The sequence below is a fragment of the Papio anubis genome, chromosome 12 (assembly GCF_008728515.1).
Source record: "Papio anubis isolate 15944 chromosome 12, Panubis1.0, whole genome shotgun sequence".
NCBI classification, from domain to species: Eukaryota; Metazoa; Chordata; class Mammalia; order Primates; family Cercopithecidae; genus Papio; species Papio anubis.
The window spans coordinates 100,545,682-100,566,193 of record NC_044987.1 but is presented as its reverse complement, the minus strand read 5'-3'; the positions used below and the strand labels follow the sequence as shown (position 1 = coordinate 100,566,193).

Genomic DNA, 20,512 nt, shown 5'->3' with positions numbered 1-20,512 from the left:
AGGAGGAGAGAAGACAAAAATCAGCCCTCATGCTATGTGTTAATTTCCATGTTGTAGAAATACAATAATATGTCCTGGCAACAGCGCCCTCAGGGAAGAGCCAAGTTTTTGTCAGCAACCCAAATTTGTTGGCCAATTTGGTCTTAATCAGTTGTTTGTCACTGCCTGGCACAGCAGCTTGCGTAGTTATCATACATTTATTTCCTCTTGTTGGGACCCCTTGTGGCACTCTTGCTGGCATAAAGGACACCTGAATTTCATAACAGGGGATTCTTTGTCCTGGGATTTCAGCATGCGAATTTTGCGTGGCTATAGAATGTGGAATTTCTACTTAAAAATAAACGTATATGTCTATATACACAGACCTGTAGGTATCTGAATTTTACAGCTGGTTTTTCTGTTTCTACCTTTATCTACTTCTGTAGGCTTTTGTTACAAGTTCAGACAATTGGAAAGTACTAGCTGAGGTGCAGTGTTTTAATATTCTAGATATCTCAAGTTTAGCTTGTGAAACGTGGCTGATACACTTAAATAATTTTCCGTGTGTTTAACTTTTTGAAATGACTTTTTCAGGGGGAATATTTAGATAGAACACAACTTTGTAGTCTAGCCTTCAAAATCCTCAATTATCTGGCTTAAGTGAACCTTCTCACCATAGTTTTCAGTACTGTTGTTCAGATGACCAGCTAGGCTATCTATGGTTCAGCAAAGAAGAAATACTGTTCTTTGCTGTTGAATACTAGGGGTCAAAAGACATTTTTATTACAATGTTTTGAGTTTGAGTTATGGCTTGAATATGTATTAGCTTTGTGACTTTAGGTAAATTACATATTTTAAATTATTTCAACTCTAGATTATTCATATTTAAAATGCTGTAATAATACATAATATTGTTATTGTAAAAATGAAATAAATAATTATGCTTAAGATATATAGTTCAGTATCAGGCTCATGGTACCTGACCAGTGAACTAGCAGCCAGATTCTGTCTTTTTCTCTTGAACCCTGTTTCTTGGTATTTACTCTCTCTGGAGTTCTTCTTCTTTTTTTTCTGTTTAAATATTATCATATCCCATTAGAAATTCTGCTATAGGAAGCATACTGATTTCTCTCCTTTGATTTCTTAAAATACATTGACAGTTAACTCTTCAGACACAAATAGATTTTTTACATAATAAAATGTATTTACTTACATTAGATGTTTACTGAAAGCAATCAGCATGTCCTACACTCTTCTCAGAGACCTAACACAATACTGGCACTGAGTAGCTCTTCAGTAACTGTCTGCTGAAAGGAATACGTTTATCAATGAACATAAGCATTGACATATAAATAGGATGGTTTAAGTGGATTCTAATTAACCATATGAGTAGAAACCTTTAATGTATAATTGACTCTGTATTCTCATTTTATTTTTCTAAAGGCTTCCCATTAGTTGGTGAAGGATTGGTTACTATTTGATGGATTATAATTAAGCATGGTCTTATATTGTGTGCAAGGCTTTCATCATTGTTTGAAGACAGCTAATTAATTAAATGCATCATTTCATGGATAAATAATGAGATGAACTATCCTCTTTGAATATTTGTTCGGTCCCCTTTCTATTTTATCCCATGGATCCTGTTGTCCACACCTTCATCGGATTGTATTGTAATATTTTTGTATCTCTGTCTATCCCACTAGACTTTTCAGGACAAAGGACAAGACACTTTTATTTATATGTCTTTAATGTGGCACCTATTCCATTGTAAATGTTCAATAATGTCTGCTGAGTGATTAGGTGAATGAATAAATGAGGCAGTTCTGATAGCAAAGGGAAAGTCTCTTAGGATGTAATCAACAAGAAATGAATTAGAGAATGCAATGGCATTCCCTTAGAGAAAAATCAGATGGATCAAGTGGGTTCAATTTTAATAAGACCTACAATGGCTCTAAATATTCTCAACCCTACATAACTCACATGATAGACACTCAAGAAATATTCTTTTAAAAACCAAGGCAAGAAAGAAGTAAAAAAATTAGTAAACAAGTGAATGAATAAACTATGGTCCAGAAAAAGCTGTTCAAAATTTCATAGCTAGTAAGTTGTTTACCAGTCTTTCAAAATCGGGTCTCTTCCCAATTAAACATTATTTATTACTCCACTCTTACTGTTTCCATAGTCCTTTACTTGTTAAATCCTTTGTATGCCCAATGACTGGCCTATTGTATTGCTACTTTTTGCTTATTTTTGCCTATTTTCCCAACTAGACTGGAGACACTATGAGAGCCAGGACCTTGCTTTAGTCATGCTTGTAAACTTAACATTCAGAAAAGTAAATGCACCAGATAATCACCAAATAAATGGAAAACAAGAAGAAAATTTCTTTTTGTTTTCTTGTCAAAACAACTATCCAACAGAACTTTCTGCCATAACGGTTATAGTCTGTAATCTATGGTAGCCACCAGCTATTTTTGACTAATGAGCACTTGAAATGTGACTAGTGTGAATAAGGAACTGAATTTTAAATGTTGTTTACTTTTCATTTTAATTCAAATGTAGAAAGCCATGTATAGCTCTCAGTTACCTTATTAAATAGCACAGTACATCCTTATACAAAATTTCCTCTTCTGCTGTCCTAGATTGTCTCTAAAACGTGCACTGAGTTCCATTTCCTTCTAAAACATATCATCAACATACAAGAAAACTTGCTGTGTATCTTCTCTTTATCATATTACAATATTTGGCATATTTCTTGGGTGTCTCCCAACATAATGCTCAGTTGTCTCAAAGATTTTCCTGCATTGCTTGTGAGTCAAATATTGATCCCATTAGCAGCATTAAAAAAAATTGCCTCCTATTTCTTCTCCATCCGTTAATGTTTCCCTGAAGTCTTCTCCCTCTGATATTTGTAGAATTCCCAATGTTCCCATGTCTGGAATTGGAAGTAGGGACACAGCGTGATAATCAAAATGAATTGTTCTAAAAATTGTGTTATTGGTTGGACAGAAACTAACAAGGGGAGTGGAAATTGCTTAGATTTATCACAGGGTATGAGAAAAGAAATAGCTCAGGAGAAAAATAAGCACTTGTGAGTACTTAGACAATTGACAAATGAGTGTTTACTAAATGTCAGGCACTGAGCTCAACACGTTATATGCACTTTTAAGTTTAACACTTCTAACAGTTTCTCACAGGAGTTATTCCTATGTACATTTTTACTCTTACTGAAACTAATGTCCAACGAACAGTCTCAAATTGTTCCGAATATAAACAGCTGTCCAAAGATTTGAACCAGGGTCTGACTTAGATTAGATATTTCCTGAAAGCCTCATTTCTTAATCTGTAGGCTTTGTGTAATTCTTGCATGAGACTTTCCACAAAATTGACATTCAGTGTGTAGCAAGCACTGAGTTCTTCATTGGCTCTGCTGCCTTCAGAATTCTACTTTTGGGTTAGCTTACATGTCCTGGTGCTCTGTTATCCTTCCAGAACCTTCTGAATCTAATTTTTCTTATTTGTCAGTATAAACTCTCGCTTTTCCCTTTCAGTAGCACAGTCCAACTCCATTAAAAAGGAACATTGTTATTCTGCGTAGTTTGCATCAAATAACAAATCTTTAGTTGATGCAAAAAATTAGTCATTAAGAATCAGCCATCTGCTTCTCTAATCTCCTTAAAGTGCCACATCAAATTGGCAAATACCATTGGATTTTTAAGGGAAAAAAATCCTTATTGTGAAAAACTGACATTAAAGGTTTATGTCCTCTTCTTGTGGCCCAATAAACAATATTAATGGCAAAGCATGCAAAGGATTAATAGTTTCTCTCTGCAAGAGGCTCAGTTATAGCAATGCTGAGGAATTCTGCAGGCTAAAATATGAGCCCTACAGTACCTCTGAGGCATAAATTATTTGGTTTTTCTTCTCCTTGAAGGAGAGCCTGTCACTCTAAAGGCAATTTTTCTCTTTGATCCTTTGTACTGTAATTTCATGCACTCATTGCAATGCACCCTCCCACATACAGTATGTTGTTCCCCCGACCCTTGGCCTTGCAAACCATATTTCCACACCAGTCAGTCCCATGAAAATGAGTATACTTCTAGAAAAAAGTTGCATTTTCACCCCTCTGCTGTGTTCAAGATATGTTCAGCAGCATTTTATGGGAACAGGGAACAAAATCGAGACAATATTTAAATATGGACTTTTTCAAGTGTCATTAAACCTTAAGTAAACTCCAGTAAGAATATTAGCACTCACTGATCCAGGTATTCTGTTGTATAGACAAAGAGACTGAGATCCAATCTCATACGGACACCAAACTAGTGATGGCAGTTTAATTTGCAAATTTCAGATGCTTTGGTCAGTTCTTTCTAGAATGATCTACATTGTGTATTGTGAATCTTATTTTCTAGGAAGGTAACCTTGATCCAGAGATTTTGTACATCTGTTTTCAACTAGACAGGAATATGTTTGATAGTAGTCATTAAGCCTTACGAGGTAAATAGACAAAGTGGCAGTGGATTCTGCTTGGGAGAGGGCCAATAAGGTCTTCCTACACAACTTCCATATAGAGCTATCATGATATTCTAAACATCAAACTTAGAAATTTATTTAAAGCTTGATAAGTTAGGCTTTATCATGGTAGAATTAGGCCTGTGTGTTGCTGTAATTATTATTATAAACATAGTTATTAGCTTTCCTACTATTATTAGCTATTTACTTAAAACTTTAAGTCTCAGTTTTCATGTCTTCAGAATGGACATAATAATAGCAACAAGGGAGAACTGAAGCCAAGATCAAACTAGGAAGCTGTCTTACATAAAGTGGCTAGCACAAGGTAACATTCAGTGATCCTTCTTCCTTCCTCAAAAGGGGAAGTCATTCCTGTTTGTTTTTCTGGGAGTGAACAGAATGTCTACTAGGACAACAATAAAATGTTAAAGTGCATTCAGAGATTTCCATCTTTACGAAGAATCTACTAAGTAAAATAACTGAAAGGAAGTTTCAAGGATCGTATCTGAAGAGCTCAGTAAACATGTAGACTAGAGAGAGTATGTAATGGGATTTCTGCTTAGTCACATATTTGTAGATGGTACTACATTCACACACTGCAAGGTAGAGCAATGGGAGAAAATAAAACTTAAAAAAAGTGTGCAAAATGCTGTTTGGGTGGCTTTGAGAATCTGGGCCAAGAATTCCTAAGAAAGTGAAATGCGACCCCTGAGGCAGTAGAAACGAGGGAAAGTGGGGCATTTGTTGTTTTAATTTAGTATTTGGTGCCTTCAGCCAGTAATTCGCAAGGTCTTGTATTATATAAGGCAATTCCACACATTGAAGAATGATTCAGCTCCAAGTGTCACAAGTGCATCCTCATTAAACATAATATGGTGATGAAGTATGAAAGAAGAGGCATGGAGGCATTAGGCTGATGAAACAAGTGGACAGGGCTGAGATCAGGATTCTTTTCTAGGCTATGTAAATAACTGAAAACTGAGACTGAAGAGAGAATTAGCTATAAGGTAATACTACATGGAAAATACATAATAATAATTTTCTATCTTCTCTACTGGTTTGGATCTCTACCCTACCATGAACATATCACTACCTCTCTAGACATAAGGTATATTTAAATTATTAAAAACTAGCCTTAGTTTTATAAAAGCCCTAGAAAACACAAGATATGAGATTATTACAAAAGAAATATTTAAGGAATTAGATAAATATCATTATTTTGTTAGTTTTTGTTCACATTTACTGTTGACCCTTGAACAACCTGGGGGTGAAGGACACTGACCCCTGTACAGTTGAAAATCTACATATAACTTTTGACTCCCCCAAAATGTAACTACTAATTGCCTAGTGCTGACCAGAAATGTTATCAATAACACCAACAGTTGATTAACACATATTTTGCATGTTATATATATTATATACTGTATCTTTATAATAAAGTAAGCTGGAAAAATACTATTCAGAAAATCATAAGGAAGATAAATATATTTACTGTTTATTAAGTGGAAGTGGATCATCATAAAGATGTTCATCCTTATTGTCTTCTTATTGAGCAGGCTGAGGAGGAGGAGAAAGAAAAGAGGTTGGCCTTGATGTCTCAGTGGTGGCAAGGGCAAAAGAGGTATAGGAGGTAGAAGAGGAGGCAGGAGGGGTAGGCATATCAGTGTAGCATTTATTGAAAAACTTTGTGTATAAATTGACCTGCACAGTTCAAACCTGTGTTGGTAGAGGGTCAACTGTTTTATGTTTCAAAATAGCTTAACATGATGGTTGATTTTGGACTCTGGAATGAGACAGTCTGGGTTTGCATCTGACCTCACTATTTGTCTCTATGATCCCAATAACTTATTTACTCTCCCTGTGTCTTTATTCTTTAAAAAATCGTATTTACATCTTCGTAGGGTTGATGGGAGAATGGAATGCACTAAAGCATATGAAATACTTAAAACCATTCATATCCACAGTTGGCAAAAATTTTCTCTCACTTTGTAGGTTGTCTGTTTACTCTGTTGATAGTTTCTTCTGCTGTACAGAAACTCGAAAGTTTAATTAGATCACATTTGTCAGCTTTTGATTTTATTGCAGTTGCTTCTGGTGTCTTCATCCTGAAACCTTTGCCCGTGCCTATTTCTTGAACGAGATAGCTTGTGCTGTCTTCCAGGCTGTTTGGGCACTAGGCTTAATACCTGGGTGACAAAATAATCTGCACAACAAACTTCCGTGACACAAATTTACCTGTGTGACAGACCTGCACATTTACCCTTCAACTTAAAATAAAAGTTGATATCATAAAGTTGAGCATTCAGTCCATGCTTCTCATTGCTATTAGTGATTATTCTAAGCGAAGCAAATGAAGAGAATTTGAGGAACACCCGCCCGATTATATTGCAGGGATCAGAAAGTGAAGACAATAAGAGAAAACAAAGGAATACCTGAAATATCGGTCAAGGACTCAGAAATCATCTAATCTCAAAACTACAATCTAAACTCTGCACGTTAATTTAGCATTGAAAATTAGTCAGGCGGCAATCTTAATTTATTTGCTACATTTAACACAGAACCTGAGCAATGCCTATTTCTGAAAGGGGCACCATGGCTTCTTGTTTTTAGCCCCTTACTCCTCATTTTCTCTTTACTACTTTTTCTATTTGCTCGTTATCTTATTCTCTTCTTCAATATCTCTCTTTGATTGTGCTGTAATTATAAACTAATATCTATACCAGGGGTGTCCAATCTTTTGGCTTCCCTGGGCCACATTGGAAGAAGAATTTGTCTTGGGCCACATATAAAATACACTAACAATAGCTGTTGAACCAAAAAAAATAGCAAAAAATCTCATAATGTTTTAAAGAATGTTTACGACTTTGTGTTCGGTCGCATTCAAAGCCGTCCTGGGCTGCATGTGGCCCATGGGTCGCAGATTGGACAAGTTTGATCTTCACTATTTCCAAAAGGAAAGAAACAAAGAAAAATAAACGACTTTTTATTCTCTGAGATTCACAAAAAGTGCAGTACTTTTTGGTTAGAAGATTGGTATTTAATGAGTCTTTGTGTTGGAGGGTATGAGGAGTGAAAGAAGACATGGACTCTTTTGGGAGGGACAAATTGGAATAGGATGAAAACATTTTGATTTGTTGGATCAAGAGACCAATTATGTAGTCAGAGGAGTTTCATTTTATTCTTGTTTCAACTTTGTACATGAAATTGGGAAATTACTTGCAATTCCTTGATCTTGATATTTTACTCTTTGTAAAATGGGTGTTAATAATGACCATGTTTGTAAGGCATATTTTTGGAAGAAAGTGAACTGGTATTGGTATGACTCTGTAATTTAAGGCACTAATGATTTCTTTGGAATTATTATTTGATTATTCAATTATGGTACACAAAATGAGACTAAATTATAGTGATGGTCCAATCATAATCTATGTTGCCACAGCTGCTATTTAATAGCTGGCTGGCATGTTAATTCTTATATAACCCACATGTCTCCAGACCTCATTATTTGCTGGGTATAAATGAGGTTGTATGGCATTTCTACCTACATTTTAAGAGCTTATTGTTCAAATTTGCTAGAACACAACTCTTTCTGACAAACCACTTGCTTCAACCTAAGAAGCTTTTATTGGTGTACACAAGAGGTGTTCACATGTGTTCAAGAATAGGTGCCCATTTTTTCTCTGCTCTTTCCTGCTGATCCAAAGACATTCAATTAACTGTTTTAACTCTGAGAATCTGCCAGTGTCTGTACTCTGCTTCCTCAGAAAAATGCTATTTAAGCCAAGATTCTGTCTCCTGGGTAATGGGACATGCGAACCTTTAGTGGAGCCAAACGGTACTCCCTTGCCTTCAGATATTATTGAAGCTTAGCTGCCCCCTGTTCTCAGCAGAAATGAAAGGATTATCTCTGAAGAGGTCAGTTAGAGTATAAAAGGCTTTGCTGACTGGGTGCCATATACCACAATAGCATTTTTATTTTTCTATCTTTCCCTTTTCTCTATTAAGTGACTAAATATAAACTATCTGAATGGGTCCTTCCTCTTTTGCAAAACATTTATGCGAATGAGAAGTCACAGTTTCTTTGACTGGTGCCAATCAAAGAGTAAAAAGAATAAAACGCCTTCAGTGGCAGCAGCAATGGCAGAAGCAGCAATATCAATGCTGGTAATATAATTAGAAAGAAAATCACTGTAATAATGGCCAGTAGTCAGTGGCTGACCATGGACCCAGCATTCTGTTAAGTAGTTTGCATTTATTATCTGCTGTCTTCACAGCCCATCTTTCAAGCTGGTGTTTTTTACCGCAAGGATCAAATTGTCCTTCTTTCTAACCACATTATTTCTTATGAGCCGATTGGAGAACATAGTTTCACTCAGTAGTCAGGCTGGTTTCTCTAGAAATCCATATGAAGTAGAAAAAAAGTATGTCACCCACTGCTTGGCATAACTAGATAATCAGAGTCCTCTCTGCAGGGAGGCACATCTGAAAAAGGAGAGAGGAAGGAATTGGTTAGGCATACTCCGTTCCTTTCAAATTTGCAAATTAGATAAGTCCCCCTCCTTTCCAATAGTGGAGTGAAGGAAGGTGTAGAGAGAATCTGGAAGAGTCCATTCCATAGACTTCTCTCCTGGAAATGGACTGCAAATTTCTTTTCCATTGTGGAAACCCAAGTCAAGTGAAATCAGTGCCTCTTCACTCTAACCCACAATAGCCACTATTATGAACCCCATTTTACAGATAAGGAAGCAAAGACGTTGAGATCAAACCTCCAAGGTCACATGCATAACAAGTGAAGGATAGAGACTTTGAACGTACGTCATCCTGATCCCAGAGTCTATGCTTTTAAGGCTCCCTAGAGTGCCTCTTTGTATATTTGATAAAGGGTGCAGGTGAATGAGGGGTTTTGGCTGACATCTAGACTTATAAGAACTACTTTAAAAAATCAATGGGTTAAATGTAGCCTAATTAATACACATGTAGACAAGTTGGTAAGGAGTAAATATATGCAAGGGAATGGATGTTACAGAATTCACTTGCATATGTTAGCAGCACTAATACTATTGAAAGCATGCCCTGTTGCTGTTACAAATGTGTGATCCAGTATTTCCTGAATACAAAATGTGATAGGATACTGTAGCATAAAGTATAAATGTGACAGACTCATTTGCACAGATTTTGGCAAGTCCTCAATATTTCCCTTCAAGTTTCATTGCCTCTAACTACAAAGTGTAACAACCCATAAGGTATACAGAAACTGTAATGAAACTCTTCTTGAGTGCTTTCAGGCTTTTAAATGTAGCATTGTTACAGGTTGCAAAATTATGATCACCTTGGAACCAGTGGTGATCTGTTTCTGGAAAGAAACATGATCTGAAAGAGTGATTGCTGCTCTCTCCTTCTCCCCGCTGCCCCTACTCCTCTCACTTACTTCTTTCTTCACTCAGATGTTGCGCATGGATCATTTTTCAAAGTCAGTCATCTTTGAGAACCTTCCCTAAGATACTTTCACAAAGCTCATTCATAGCAATGTTCAGAGCACACTTTTATCCCTAATCTCAAAGGAAAAAGGCCCTTTTGGTGTCACACATCCATTGAGCAACCCCAGCATCTATGGAGATGTACTTTGCCAACTGTTTTTGCCTCTTCTTACAGATGGCTCCCATAAACAATATGAGCAGCATTAATTTTGATGTGTAAGAAATTTGGCTAATAGAAAATTATATCTGAAAAACATTTGGAGGTTTCTATAGTTCCTCTTTACAAGTATCTAAATATCAAAGTTAGTTTGCTTATGTCCTAGCAAACTAACTTAAGTGGCTTTACAATCATTGTATCTCCACTATTTAAAATCATACCAGAAGAACTTCTGTGGGGGCAAGTAGGAAAGCATAACAATAAAACAGGTACATTGTTCTAATGACCTATGCCGGAGGATTTTCCTGATAAAACCCTATCTCTTAGGACTCCCCTAAATTTATTCTCCTACAGTTTAGGCACACAGAGGTTTGAAATTGGCAGGTTCTTGCTTTTGCTCTTTCTGAAGACTCCAGGGAAGAGTCCTTCCTGCTTCCCTTGGGCCACTGGCAGTTCCCAGAAATTCTTGGGATTCCTTGGCTTACAGCTATATCACTCCAATTTCTGCACTCATTATCACATATCCTTCTTTCCTGTGTGTCTTTAAATGACCTTTTCATAAGGACATCAGTCATTTAATGTCAGGCTTATCTAATTTAGTATGACTTCATCTTAACTATTTACATCTACAAAGATATTATTCCCAAATAAACCCACATTCTTAAGTTCTATTAACCATGTTTTTTGTTTGTTTGTTTGTTTGTTTGTTTTCAGGTGGAGGGTGGTGGGGGTAGTAACACTATTTAACCCAGTACAAATCCTACATTCAGTAAGTACCGAAGAAGGCTTATTACACATAACTATTTGGCTTCTCTCCCAATGATCGTCCTCTAGAAAGGAAAGCTGCTAACATACTGAAATATATAGAGCCCAGTGGAAGATCAGCTCTGCTAAATGGTTGTGAGAATAACTCCAGGTTAAACACTGGCACAAAAACAGGTAATCTACAGTGGCATTCAAGATGCAAAAAGAGGAACACATCTTGACAAGAAAATTCACCACGTGGCTTACATCATACATGGGAAACAGACTTAAGTAACTAAAGTCTCATTGAGAGTCATTCAACTAAGAAATATCGATCGACTCATAGATGAAAGTGCCTTATCATGAATTCCACAACAAATATGTTGTAGTGCCTACATACGCCTTTGTATTTTTCCCTCATAAACGGTTTTCTCCTACTTCTGTTTTTTTATAGCTCCAGTGAGTACTTAATTCTGACTACCCAATTTGAAGCTGTTTTTATACATATAGTTTTTTATTCTACCTGCTAACCAGGTGACTTTGAGCAAATTGCTTTTAAATAGCAATGATGCCTGCTTCATAGGATTCCTATGATAATAGAATAAAATAATCAAGTAAAACACTTATTACAGTGCTTAAACATTTATAAGAACTAAAATAATATTCTATTAATTTTTTGAGACCTATTCATAGACACATTTGAGATAATGTAAAAATATTTATCAATACGGAGGATTTGGCAGATAGCCAGTACGTATCTAACTATGTGTTTACTTTTTATTTTCCGATGTATTATGGGAACTTGAGGGAAAGGTAATGTCTATCAGTTGTAAGACTGATCTTGCACCTTGGATTTTAGGGGTCATCAATAAATACTTATCAAATGTGGAAATAAGTGAGAATTGTAGCATTGGAAGTGATGTAGAAAATCATCAAGTCATCATTTATTGCAGTGGCTTTCAAACGTGGGCATCACTTATGCGTTCATTACCTCATGCTCTGCCTGGCACATGAATGCTCAATACATATTTGTAGAATTAATCATTTCATTTTTTTTCCTGTATTCCCAAAGATAATTTTATTAACTTTTGTCCTCATGTCATGTGTTAGATTTCTAAATGTGTTTATCTGACATAACTGTTATTTTGTCTCTTTGATCTACATATCGTCAGTTCTTCTCCCCCCTGCTCCACTTGTGGTAACCCCTGGTTCATTTTCTATTTTGTAAATTTTAGCTCTATTTTTTCTTCTTGAGTTGTATGTTTAGTACAGATACCCATTCACCTTGGACTTACTGAATATAGAACACTGAAGAAGAGGGCAGGACAGAGAGAAATATTACCTTAAACCAATTTTATAACCTATACTCACAAACCCCAGAGTTTAAGAGTCACTGATTTAACACGTTTTCCAAGTCCCTTGAACACCTTGAAGAAGTTTATAGAACAAATGATTTTTCTTTCTTTTTTTTTTTTTTTTTCAGGTAGAAATCATGTTTCCTTTTAATTGAATACTTAATTCACAATGTTTCCTCTCTTCCTGCTACTCTGGTAATAATTAGGTCCCCACCTCTCAAGAACATTGCACCTGGCCAGACTGAGAGCCAGTGTGAACATGGGCCCCAAACCAGGGCTTTTGGAATAACAAGGAACAGCCAAGCCAGCCTCTCCCTTCACTTAGAAAGGGACTGTGAATGCGAGGGTCCAAATCTTCACCGTCCAAACACAGAAAACCAGGAGCTCCACACCAACATGGAAACCAAAATGTATCAGGAATGAAGTACAGTACACCTTCACATACTCAAGGTCAAGATGGGTTTGCAGAAATCGTATCTGACCATGTGGCCTCTGCTAGTAGATATGGCCCCACCCCAGCATTTTTAAGAGGGTATGTTTTTGTTTCTATACTTGTATTATTTTCCCCAAGGGGTACAAAATCTACCAAAAGGAATATAATGAATGAGAATAAATCAGCTCACTCACAAGAAACCTTCCTGGGTAATGGTTTTTAGTTGCTGAGCTTATTCAGCATGTTATTTAAAAGTGGCAAAATTCAGGGCAATCTGAGAAGAGAATTCAAAAGTGGCAGCTACAGGTTTAGGTAGGACACACATACATACAACCCCCATTTTTTTCAGTGTATATGTCAAGAGGTCAAGACCCCTGATCATCAAAATAAGTTATTTTGTATATTACAGTGCACAGGACAACAGAGGGAAAGACACTTTCTTGGAAGGTGACAACAAGGCCTTTTTGCAAAAGGTCCACTCCAAAAGGACTGGAGCCCAGTGCCTTGTGGCCTTCATTAACTTGACCCCTCCTCTTCTTTGGTTGCAGTGGCCTCAGTGGGAGCTGTTTCTTCTACTTGTTCTGCTGGCTTCTTCTCCCTTTCCTCTTCCTCATCCTCATCCTCTTGGGGATAGAGGTCTGGGTATTTCTGCATGCATTCCTGCATGGCCCGGAACTGGTCTACACAGTCTGACCCCTTGATCTCTTCCGTGCTATAGTGGAAGCAGGAAAAGGCTGACTTGAACTGTTCTCCACAGGGACCGCTGGCCATTCCCCCAAGGCATGGGCAGTTCCAGTTAATGTTTCCATTTGGCAGTATCAATCCGTGCTCCTCCTATGGATCACTGGGGTCATCGGCCACCAGTTCTGCATTGCTTGGAGTTTCATGATCTTCTTTGGTTACAAATATGATTCGATCCTTCCCTTCCTGCCGGCAATAGGACATGGCTGCAGCCCGTCCCTGAGACCTTGCAGAAGCGGCAGTCTCTTTTTTTTTTTAACCTTTACATCTTTCACAAAATGCTTACTCACATGGCCCAAGGCATGACACTTTTTTTTTTTTTTTTTAAATTAAAGCAAATCTCAACCCTGTATACTGCTTTTAAAGAAAGTTATATTTGTTCATTCAATCATTCCATTTATAATTCTTTATTGAGTAGCTAGTATATGCCAGGTACTTTGCTAGGAACACAGTGGGTGATGAAGACAAACTTAGTCCTTGCCCACATGAAGCTATGGTTTAGTGGGGAGGGCAAGCAGATACATCAAACAAAGATTTTCTCATAGTATTATATATTTTGATGGTAGAAAGTGCTATGAAGTGCAAACATGCAAACACTGAATTGCAGACAGGTGACTTACCCTAATTCAAAGTGGAGATGATCAGATGAAGTTCATTCAAGGACAAGATGATGAATTTGACACCTAAGGAATGGGTAAAAGTTAGCTACAGGAAGAAAGGGAAAAATGTGTTCTAGGTAGAGGAATAACAAATTGAAACAAACGGTTTAGGAATGCTGAGGAAACTTAAGTTTCATGCACGTCCGTGTGAAGAGACCACCAAACAGGCTTTGTGTGAGCAATAAAGCTTTTTAATCACCTGGGTGCAGGTGGGCTGAGTCCGCAAAGAGAGTCAGGGAAGGGAGATGGGGTGGGGCCATTTTATAAGGTTTGGGTAGGTAAATGAAAATTACAGTCCAAGTTGGGTTGTTCTATTTTGGGCAGGTCACAAGGTGCTCAGTGGGGGAGTTTTTTGAGCCAGGATGAGCCAGGAAAAGGAATTTCACAAGGTAATGTCATCACGTAAGGCAAGGACTGGCCATTTTCACGTCTTTTGTGGTGGAATGTCATCAGTTAAGGCAGGAACAGGGCATTTTCACTTCTTTTGTGATTCTTCAGTTACTTCAGGCCATCTGGGCATATAGGTGCAGGTCACAGGGGATGTGATGCTTAGCTTGGGCTCAGAGGCCTGACATTAAGAAAGCCATGTGGCTGAGGCAAAGTGATCCAGAAAATCATCTTAAGGGCAGGGTAGTGACAGGCAGGTGGGTATTAGATTATGCAAGATTCTGTAGTCCCAAGTTACAAAGGATTTAAGACAGTGCGTCTCTTCTCACATTGACACACTGGCACACTGGAAACGTCACCAAAATCCTGAGCCCAGCCATTCAAAAGCTGAAGACTGATTGTTTTTCCTAAATTATTTATCCCTCTTAGTGCCCTGTGTTGTTGTTTTTTTGTTTGTTTGTTTGTTTTGTTTTGTTTTAAAGAGATCACTCACTTTGCATATATAGGAGATAAGAGCAGATCAGGTTATCTCAGCCCACCAGAACATTTATTCTATATCCCTCAAATCCTCTCCAAATAAAATAATTAACTTCAACAATGTTTTATGTAGTTTCATTCATATATTAATGTTTTAAAATGCAAGTTCTGGATAGACATACTCAGAACAGAATAAAAACAGAAAATTTCCTCATTATCTTGGTAAATAGTATATACTGTGTAATCATAGCACCATTTCTTCCTTGGACAGGTTTCTCTCATTAACATAATACAGCATATTATAGTTTCTTAAGTATGTTAATTTTGGGGTATGGTCCAAATGAATACAATATTTGTATCCAGGATTAGCACAATTAAGATGTTCACAGCATCATTCAATGGTAATTGTAGAAGTCTGGGGAATCAGACTTCTAATTAGTGGAGCCTTGGTTATGTGTTTGCCCGGCACATGCCCGATCACTGGCCAGCAGTCTGGTCCAGATATTACTTCAGTGTAAGCAATTTTTTGTAAGTAGAAGCACCTCTTTTCGAGAATTTTCTTTTGTGTGTGTGTGTTTTTTGTTTTTGTTTTTGTTTGTTTTTGGCTGCTCACTGTTATTCTAGATTAGGCTTGGTTGATTGTAGCCGAACTTGAGAAATAAGGAAATTATATCTTTGGTGCATTTTCTTCCTTTAGTTAGAGATTATTCTTTAACCCTTGCTTTCCCCCAAGCACCCAGTGACCTCATGATATCTCCTGCCTACCCTTTCCAACCACAGTATTGCCATGTCCTATGCTTAATTGAAACTTAGTTGCTGTGTGTCTTATTTGTTCCATATTCTTCCACTTCTTTTCTAATGACACAACCGTGATATAAATTATGGAGTCTCAGAATCAGAATCAGGGCCTCTGGGTGCAAATCTACATACTAGTCTTTAATTCTTGGAACCTTGGTTTTTTTATTTGTCAATTAGGGTCATAAGGGTACTTACACAACAGCATTTTGTAGGACCTACATATATATGAATGTATTTTGTAATCTGCAAGGTCCTGTGGAGATATTTTATCTTTTTACTAAATGAGAGTATGTGGGTGTAGAGTAAGCCAGTCTGCTCACAAATTAAAGAGAATTCAATTATCTCATTTCAGCTAATGGTAGTGTATCTTTTAGATAAGTTTTTTTTTTTCTTTTTACTATACCATGCCATCATATCCCTTCCTAGCCACACTGTAGATTGGCTATGTAGACATCATTAGAGTTCAAATTAACTGTGAAAAGAGAAGCAAAATCTTATATTTACATCTAAACTTTCCAAACTTGGCTAAACATCAAAATTATTTGTTAAATTAATTCTTACATATTATAGCTGTGGATGCAAAGACAGGTTGAAGAACTATGATATACCTATCGGTATTTAAGGAACTGCTAAGGGCCACTTTTGTCAAGGCACTAACTGGTAAGAACCCTCGTCCTGGTCTTTTGGTATGGTTTAGAATCTTTGAATAATGGTTTATGTTCTTTCTATAATTGGCTTCACTTTGTTTCTTAGGTTGTCTGTCATCGCTGATCAGCTAAAATGATTTGCAATTCCTTGATGTTTTCCCTAGTTTGCCAAATGCCTTCCTAGTCATTCAGCTAATTCAACTGATTCTTCAAGACACAGTTCAAGCATAACAAACTTGTAACTCTTCCTTAGCAAAATGGGTCCATCAATTCCTTCTGTTTTCCTGGGGTACTCTGTGCCATACTTTTAGCACACTATTTGTCATACTCTACTATGATTATTTGCACATATGTCTCCCCCAGTACCATGTGGGTCATTTGAAGTCAGGTCTTTTAAATGGGAACACACTATTATGTATATATTCACATAGAGATCCAAATTATGCAGCTCTAGTGGATATATTGCCCTATGTGTAAGGCCAGTACTTCAAAAATATGTCTTTACTGAAACCCATTATCTTTACCTTGGCACTACCACAATCTCCACCAAAAACAGTCAAAACTCTTTATCTACTTTCTATTTCTCTGTATATTATTCATGTTTATTCTGCCAGTGCCTGGCTTAACAAATATTTGCTGAATAGATGTGTAAGCCTATCTTTTTTCAAATACCAGGCAAAAATCTTAAAGCAGTGTATAATGTATGTGTTATACAATTTTGTAAAAAATAATATATTTCAATTCACTCTCTACTTCCTTAACCTGATATCTTTTGATGCCTTTCAGAGAAAATTTAATGTATTTCTCTGTTTGGTTATAGAACAAGAAGCTTTTTAAAAAGATATCAAGGAAAAAGAGATTGTGAAAATTAAATAAATGTGTCAAATCTTGCACTGTGATTAGAAAAGTGATCTACTGAGGTCACCCTGGAAAGTGACATCCCAGGAGAATGGTTGGTAACTTCACTGAAATACGCTTATCTTGGCCAACACAGAGGTTTCAGATATTTAGCCATTGCAGCTAACATGTATAACCATGGGGGTCAGATGGTGTCTAGCAAACTGTCTAGCAAACTATAGAGGGTTTTAAACCAGGGTCACCCATAACATTTTGTTTACAGTTATTAGGGCGATATATAACAACAGTCAAACATTTATTGGGCTCTTCCATTCTGATTTTTGACAAGCACCTATATTCCATAAATACAAAGCAGAAAATAATCACCACTTCTCAAAAAATACTCTGTATTTTTTCTATATCTCTGATGTAAACAACCATCTCATTTCCCACAAATGAAACCTCATCCTTCTTATTTTCTTCTTTGACATCCCTATCACTGCTCCACACTCTTTTAAGCCAACGCCAAATCTGTTGACTGTGATTCAGAAAACTCTTTGTTTCAACTGTTTCTCTCTAATAGCACTGACACTGACTCAGTCAGGTGTTCCTCAGTTCGTATCACCTGTCTGTCTCCAAACTGAATCCTCTACCTCTAATCTTTCTCCATTCTAGCCTTTCCTGCCTCCACTTGTCCTCAGAATTAGCTCCCTAAAATAATATGAGGATTGTATTATCCACTTCCCTTTAAAAAAAAAGTTATCATCTCCTCATTGCCTAAAAAGTAATGTCTAGTTATCTACAGGAGAAAAAAACTTTTATCAGTTAATAAAGACATTTGACCCCAGGAGCCTACTTTGCATATAGTCATAACGTCTTTTATATACTTGAAGAAAAACAACACGATCAGGCTAATGTCACTGTAAAGTACATGGTGGACACATGTAGCAACTGGGAATTTACAGGAAATGAAGAAATTCTCTAAAGAATTGAATGCTATAATACTTGATTGCTAATTTTAAAGCAAATATTAGCTCCTGAGCTCTTCTTCTGGTCATTTCCTGCTACACAAAGAAATAAAGACAAAAGAATAAAGAACCACACTTTTATATGCTTGGGTGATTTCTACTGCTTCCATACAAACTTTGTCAGCACCACGAAAAGTCCATTCTGTATTCTATACAGTAAGTATCTGCGCCCTGATCAAGGACATGAAGATGTTATTCAGTCTGTTGGGAACAGCATGCTCTAGATGAAAAAGGAAGCATATGATAAATAAAAATAATGATAAGCTACGGAAGTATAGAAGATTAAGACCAGCACATGGTAGGCACAATGAATGTACACTTGATTGAAGGAATACAATTGATGATCAAATTACAAAGGTACATCTGTAAACAGTTTTACCAGTTTTATTTTTAAATCATAAAAATCATGAACAGGAAAAGGACACCAGTGGAAATCTGAGCAAAGCCTGCAGCTAAGATACTAGATTTGTACCATTGTTAGTTTCTTAGTTGTAATAGTGCTACCATAGTTACAGTTCTTGACATTAGAGGAAGCTGTGTGAGCGGAATATGTTAACTCTCTATACTATTTTTGAAACTCCTCCATAAGTCAAAAATTATTTCGAAATAAAATGGTGAAAAGTAAGTCTTGAAAAAGCACTCATAATGTCAACCTTTCGTTTTCTAATTTCTGAGTACAACATCGAGAATGCTGGTGTGTTTTGGCCTTTACTGCCATCCATTATTGCCCCATCCTCTTCCTGTTTTTTTCTCTCAAAGCATTTAGCTGCTGATAAGTATCAAATGGAATAAACAGTATTAAATATATATACATACATTATATACATACATAAATACACAGACATGAAGTCTAAGCAAAGATGGTACAACATCAGTTACTTGGAAGTTAAGTGTAATATTTTAAGTGTCTATTTTCTTTAAAAAGTTGTATAGCTTTGAACATAAGAGAGGACACAGGATGTTCAAACACACAGTTTTCAATCAGGTAAACTGGATTTCATAAATGCAATCATATCTTACCATTGTAACTTAAAAGGATTGAAACTCATGAAAAATCATCTACTCATTTCTAAAGTTAGATCTAAAACCGGTTCTGGTGTCTAAGATTTGTTGTCCTTCAGGGTAACTATCTTCCCTATTGGATGTTTCTTTTGAATTTGGTTAATTTCTTTTCCTTTCATTATTCCTCTTTTAACTGTCTTTTATATTATTTTGTTCACTTCATAACCTCCTATTTTTAGACTTTTAGTGTTTTGAAAATTTTCTGCTCATGCATTCAAGACAATAAATGTTCCTTTCAAATAGCAGTTAGCTGTATCTCACAAGTATGAATAGATATATTTTAGTAATCATTAAGTCTTAAATGATCAAATTACTCTTCTGTTTTTATTTTTTCCTTGACCAATAATTTATTTATGCATGTGTTTTTATATCAAATATTTTTCTAGTTAGCTTTTTTTTACTATTAACATAATTGTATAGTAGATAGCAATCTTTATACTCTGTATCACAACAAGCATTTGAAATTTGTTGAAATTTGTTGCAATTTGTTGTTTTGTGGCCCAGTAGGTTGGCAAGTACAATAAATGTACACATCTGATTGAAAGAAATAAAAGAGCACATTCTGCAGTATTTGGGTAGAACATTTTATATAAATTCATTAAAGCAAGTTTATCATATTCTTTAAATTGGCCACATGATTTTTATTTTTATTTGCTTGATCTATCAATTACTGAGATAGGGTCGAGAGAATCTCCCAATTGACACTAACTTAACTATTTCTCTTTCTAGTTCTCTGATATTATGTATAATAATATAATCTCTCTATATTATATATATAAAATTAGATTCATGTAAGTTTAAAATTATCATAATTTCCTAGACAATTGTATACTGACTATATTTAGCTCTATTAATGATTTTTTACCTTAAGATATGTTTTTCTTTATTGTACTACAACTATACAAACTGGTATAGTATACTAAATCATTTGTATAGTATACTGAACTATACAAACTTTTTGGGGGGCTGTTAAAATTCATATGCATCAATTTAATTACAAGGCCAATGGATAAATAACATTCCAAATAAAAGGCTAGGGGCTTTCGAATCAACCTACAGTGAAGTTACTCAACAAACATTATATAATACATGAGTACTTAGTAGGTCTTCAGAAGACACATATTTTATCTGGTCTTCAGAAACTATTCTTTAAACAGTACCATTAAATTTAGATGTCAGTTATATTTAACACCCAGGGGATTTTCTTCTACCATATATA

The 20,512-nt window shown here is 36.1% G+C and overlaps 2 protein-coding genes across 3 annotated transcripts in view; one reads left to right on the top strand and one right to left on the bottom strand.

Annotated features, from left to right (window-relative positions):
- Positions 1 to 20,512, top strand: part of LRRC4C (leucine rich repeat containing 4C) — a 1,317,608-nt gene that overhangs the window by 57,260 nt on the left and 1,239,836 nt on the right. The window lies entirely within an intron of this gene.
- LOC100998223 (mitochondrial intermembrane space import and assembly protein 40) lies at positions 12,333 to 13,635 on the bottom strand. Its single transcript, XM_009186270.3, is given in 1 exon segment — positions 12,333 to 13,635. A coding segment is annotated over 1 exon segment (429 nt). The 5' UTR covers positions 13,603 to 13,635; the 3' UTR covers positions 12,333 to 13,173.